The 5372-nt window shown below is 34.7% G+C and overlaps 1 protein-coding gene across 1 annotated transcript; it reads left to right on the top strand.

Annotated features, from left to right (window-relative positions):
• Positions 1-1042: 1042 nt before the first annotated feature.
• Positions 1043-4962, top strand: LOC113780590 (viridiflorene synthase-like). Its single transcript, XM_027326376.1, has 7 exons — positions 1043-1162; positions 1564-1837; positions 1947-2319; positions 2754-2972; positions 3170-3308; positions 3422-3667; positions 4569-4962. The coding sequence occupies exons 1-7, from the start codon at positions 1043-1045 to the stop codon at positions 4857-4859; spliced, it is 1662 nt and encodes a 553-aa protein (XP_027182177.1). The 3' UTR covers positions 4860-4962.
• Positions 4963-5372: the final 410 nt, after the last annotated feature.

Below are 5372 nucleotides of genomic sequence, written 5' to 3'. Positions count from 1 at the left end.
GGTCCTTAATATTTGGGGGTTGAATTAAATTTGTCAGCGACGCTTTGATCAAAATATATGTACCCTAAGACATTGATTTTGATTAAATTAATCCTGAATATTTGGATCTTAACATATGTAAAGTATGTAGTTCTGGCCAAATTAGCCTCTAATATTGCATAATATTTTAAGAAAATTTATTAATATGGCAGACAAAAAAATCATGAGATTATAAAAACTATAGAAAAAATTGTAAAAAACATAAAAATATAAAACAAATTTAAAGTACTCAGTTGTAATTACAAAAAGACTAGATGACTAATCATACCAACTAACAACAACATAAATCACATGTTGCACATGTGCTCCATCTATTTATTTTGCATTTCTTTCATAAAAATAATTTAAAAAGCAATTTAATTTTACATGTTTGTTCAAAAATTTTTTGTACTATTTTTAGGAGGAGATGATTTAGTTGTGAAGCACTTATTTCACGTGTTGTAAAATTTATTGTGCTTTATTTGTAAAGTTGAAAAATATATTATTTAATGCTCTACAAACATTTACACGAGAGGGCCGCATCTAGGGAAATTCATAAAAGAATTAGAGAAAGTTACAAATGATGTGGAGAGTCGTAGAAATATATTATAAAAGGATTTGTTATCTTATTCATGTGGTATCTTTTCTTTTCTTTTTTTTTTATATGTTGACCATTAATTTTAACAGAAAAACTAATAGTGGTATTTTAACCTCAATTCTGAAAGGATTATCTATAAATTTATAAATCATAGGAGACGCATGTAGTAAAGTACCAAACAATAGAAAGATTAAAGTTATTTATCCTTTTTTTTATTATTGATTTTTGGTTCTCACTATTACTTTTATCGTCATGCATTCCTTTTTAGAAGAAAATATATGATGTGAGCAAAATTTTCTATTTGGCTCCTAGTGACTACTTGGGTGGTTGGAGGATCTATAAATACGTACCCTGGCTAATCATCAAAGTGGTCACAGCAAACAACACTTAATTGATCATAGGCCTACCCTATTTTTCCCCAAGAATATGGCGTCAACTCAATCTTCTCTCCACTCAAACAGCCTGCAAGAGACTGTCCGCCCATTAGCAGCCTTTCCTGAAAACATTTGGGCTGATCGTATCGCTCCATTTACTCCCGATAAGGAGGTTATACTTACTTTTCAGCTCCTGTAACCTCACATGTTTTTGTTCATATAATATTTTTTCCTTTTATAAGTTGGAACCATATTGTTATCCGCTCCCACAAGTTCACGATCCTTTGTAATATCCGCTATCAATCCTGGCATGATTGTTATCCCTTGATTAATTCTACAGTCTCCTGATTTGTCATATTTGGTTTGCTGTTTCTTAGTTGTACTTGGTTTGCTCTTACCCCGACTTCATGTAGGATTCATCCCCAAATTTTTTTTCCCCGTGCCACTGTTGCATTTCCTTAGATTTCAGGGTCTGGTTTCTCCTGTTTAGTTTCTAATTTTTCCATTTCCATACAATATCAAAGCAATCAATTTGACAATATGACTAAAGAAATGTTTTTCTGATGCTTTCAGGAACATGAAATGTATGAAAGAGAGATTGAAATGTTGAAGGCAGAAGTGGCGAGCATGCTTTTGCCAACCGGAAAAACCATGACGGAGAGATTCGACTTTATAGACAAAATAGAACGACTTGGTGTCTCGCATCACTTTGACATCGAAATTGAAAACCAGCTACAAGAATTCTTTAATGTGTATACCAACTTTGGGGAGTATTCAGCTTATGATTTATCTAGTGCAGCGCTTCAATTCCGACTTTTTAGACAGCATGGTTTCAATGTCTCTTGTGGTACGCAACTTTCATATTAGATTTGCTAATTTTTAGTGTGGACTCACCTATTAGTAAACCTTAACACCTAATTTTTCTAACATATTATTTCCAAATAATTTCCAAACAGGCATCTTTGACCAATTCATTGATGCTAAGGGTAAGTTCAAGGAATCCTTATGCAATGACACAAGGGGTTTGTTGAGTCTATACGATGCTAGTCATGTTAGAACACATGGAGACGAAATTTTAGAAGAAGCTCTTGCTTTCACAACCACTCATCTGACATCTGGAGGACCCCGTTTGGATTCTACTCTTGCAAAACAAGTGAAATATGCCCTTGAGCAGCCGTTGCATAAGGGCATCCCTAGATATGAGGCTTGGCATTACATCTCCATCTATGGGGAAGATGAATCTAACTACAAATTATTGCTGAGGCTTGCCAAGTTGGATTACCACTTGTTGCAGATGTCATATAAACAAGAGCTTTGTGAGATAATAAGGTACACCGAGACACTAGTTCCCCAAAGGCAGATCTAAGATTTCATTATCAATATTAACTGCGGAAGTTTATATTTTACAGTACAGTTTTACGTGCAGCTTAGGTTCACTTGGAGCTTAGTAGGATCTATAATATCCATAGTATTTTAAATCACCAAAAAAATTTCTTTCATAGGTCGGGTTAGTAACATAAAAATATTATATTACTACTCTCTTTCTAAATTGAGTAGAGCCCTACAAATTATTAGAATCTTATGAAACATAACCTACAATAAAAGTTAGCCAATGTAGCTGTTACTCGTATGCAATTTTATCTAAAGTATTACATCAAATTCCTTCGTATATGACTATATTTTTCTAGTAGAAAGTGTCATGAATGATTGTTTAACTTTTGTTCGTTTTTTTTTTTTTTTTGACAAATGGCAACGATGTGTAGTTGGGGAAAGGGATTGGAGAGTGTATCAAAATTTCCATATGCAAGGGACAGATTTGTGGAATGCTACTTCTGGGCTGTTGGAACCTTATATGAGCCTCAGCACTCTCTTGTTCGAATGACTTTTGCGAAAGTAGCAGCCCTTATTACAATGATTGATGACATCTATGATGCTTATGGCACTGTTGATGAACTTCAAATTCTCACAGACTCTGCAGAAAGGTAGTGTTCTATGTTAGTCATCTCACACAAGTGAAGCAATCATCTTCGAAAAAATAATTGAGTAATATACTAAAAAGCTTTGTCTTACTGTGAGCCAGTAGATGATAAAGGGACCATTATCCAAAAAGTTTCTCTAGCTTGATGTTGCCTGTTAACAGTGAGGTGCATTGATATAGGAAATTTTGCTTTGCTTGCAGGTGGGATAGCAGTGGAGCAGATCAACTCTCAGACTACATCAGAGCTTCCTACACCACACTTCTGAAATTTAATAGGGAGGTTGCGGAAAAATTAGCTAAAAAGCAAAGAACCTACGCATTCGATAAGTATATAGAAGAAGTACGGTACCATGTTGTAACTAATTTTAAGGACCGCGTTAATATTTCAATTGTTCTGGCTACCAACACGTGGAGTACTAATCCATATTTCCTGCTTTCATTTGTCCTAATCAGTGGAAACAATACTTGACGACCAACTTGACTCAGTCAAGGTGGTTTCTCACGAAAGAATTGCCATCTTTTGCTGATTACATTAGCAATGGTGCGATCACAATCGGAGTCTATCTTACAGCATCGGCAGCTTTCTTGGACATGGATAATGCTTCAGAGGATGTTATCAACTGGATGTCAACTATGCCAAAACTTATGTTTGCTTGCTCGACACATGCCCGATTGATTAATGATTTTGGCGGTCACAAGGTCAGATTTTGTTATGGCATTTAATTGGTTATAAACATTAGATTAAGACAACTCACAGAATTCCCAAATAAGATTAAGTTATAGTGATTCACGTAACTTGTTAGTTTTGTTCAAAATACCAACAGAATATGCAGATTTTTTTTTTTTTTTTGAGCAAAATAAATCCTTTTTTCATTGATAGATCAGCCAAGGGAGCTTTACAGAAGAGGAAACCATGCACAATCTACATTAGACTACACTATTTCTATATACTTTACTGTCAAATTTTGAAAGAAAGGACAAAAAGAACAATAACAATCAACCTTGATCTAATCCCCACTCAAGAATCAACTCCCAATTCTCTCTGGTGCAAGGAATCTTGTTCCAAGAGGTAACAGCCATCTGCATTGCATTGACCACACTAGCTACTACACCCACACTAAGCAGGCCTCGCTTGCTGAAATAAACTCTTGTTTCTAGTCTGCCATAGAAAGTAGACAGCCATGGAGAAAGCCAGCCTCTTGACTTTATGAGCAAATGATTCAGTCCTATAATTCTTATATCGGCACTGCAACTCCTCATTCCAATTCTTACACGATCACTGCAACACCACAGAATATGCACATTGATCGAGACTTCTATCTGCGTTGGGCAGTTGACCTAGTATGATGCCATGATTAAACTTGTTCTTAGATCTTGTTCATTTCTGTGCAAACACTGCACAGAATATGCATATGCAATCAGTCTCGGATGCTTTTCCTGAACATAATGAAATACCGTTTAGTTCATTTGGCTAGTTATTGCTTTAGTATGGTTAATACCCTTTCGTACTTTACGTGAATAATTCGGAATTAAACAAAACGTTTTCGCTACAATTTATTAGAGTTTTCATGTTTTCTGTTTGAACTCTTCGTATTTGAAGTTCGACAAAGAAAGGGGCAGTGGCACAGCGCTTGAATGCTACATGAAGGACTATAATGTATCAGAGGAAGAGGCAGCCAAGAAGATTCGAGAGATGTGCGAGGATATTTGGAAGGTTATGAACGAGGAATGCTTGAGGCCTACTCCCATTCCTAGGGATATTCTCAAAATGCTTCTCAATATCGTACGAGTAGGTGAAACGACTAACAAGCACCGTATAGATGGATTCACTCAGCCGCATGCCATTGAAGAATTTATAAGGGCAATGCTTGTGGATTTCATGTCTGTTTGAGGATGGCAGTGGTTCAAGCAATATCAGTTGTGAAGTGTGTTTTTCTATTTTGCCCACACCAGTATTTAATTATGGCTAGTTTGGAATTACGTGCAATGCACATTGGTATCTCTCTCTTTTTTTTTTTTTGTTTCTTTTAGACTTTTAATAACGTGTTTGTTTTGACAAATTACAAAGCTGAATGAAGAATCATTCTTCTTTTTATATGTTTTTGTACACACACATATATGTATATCGAGAAGATGTATTGAGTACTTTTTATAAACTACAAGAGGGTTAATAAATATTTAACTAAGGCCTTATTTGATAATCCAATTCAGTATTTAAATTTAATGAGTTCAGATCTTAACATATTCAGACCGTTTGATAATAAAAAATTAAACATCTGAATTAATTAAGTAGCATTGAATTTTCTAGACAAAACTTACTCTCAAAATTAAGTAATAAGTTATTCACTTATCACTGAAAGTGATATGCTTTCAAATGTATTAGATTTAATTACTAATTCAATAA

This window comes from Coffea eugenioides, chromosome 8, assembly GCF_003713205.1.
Source record: "Coffea eugenioides isolate CCC68of chromosome 8, Ceug_1.0, whole genome shotgun sequence".
In the NCBI taxonomy this organism is placed as follows: domain Eukaryota; kingdom Viridiplantae; phylum Streptophyta; class Magnoliopsida; order Gentianales; family Rubiaceae; genus Coffea; species Coffea eugenioides.
This window is presented reverse-complemented; position numbering and strand designations above follow the sequence as displayed.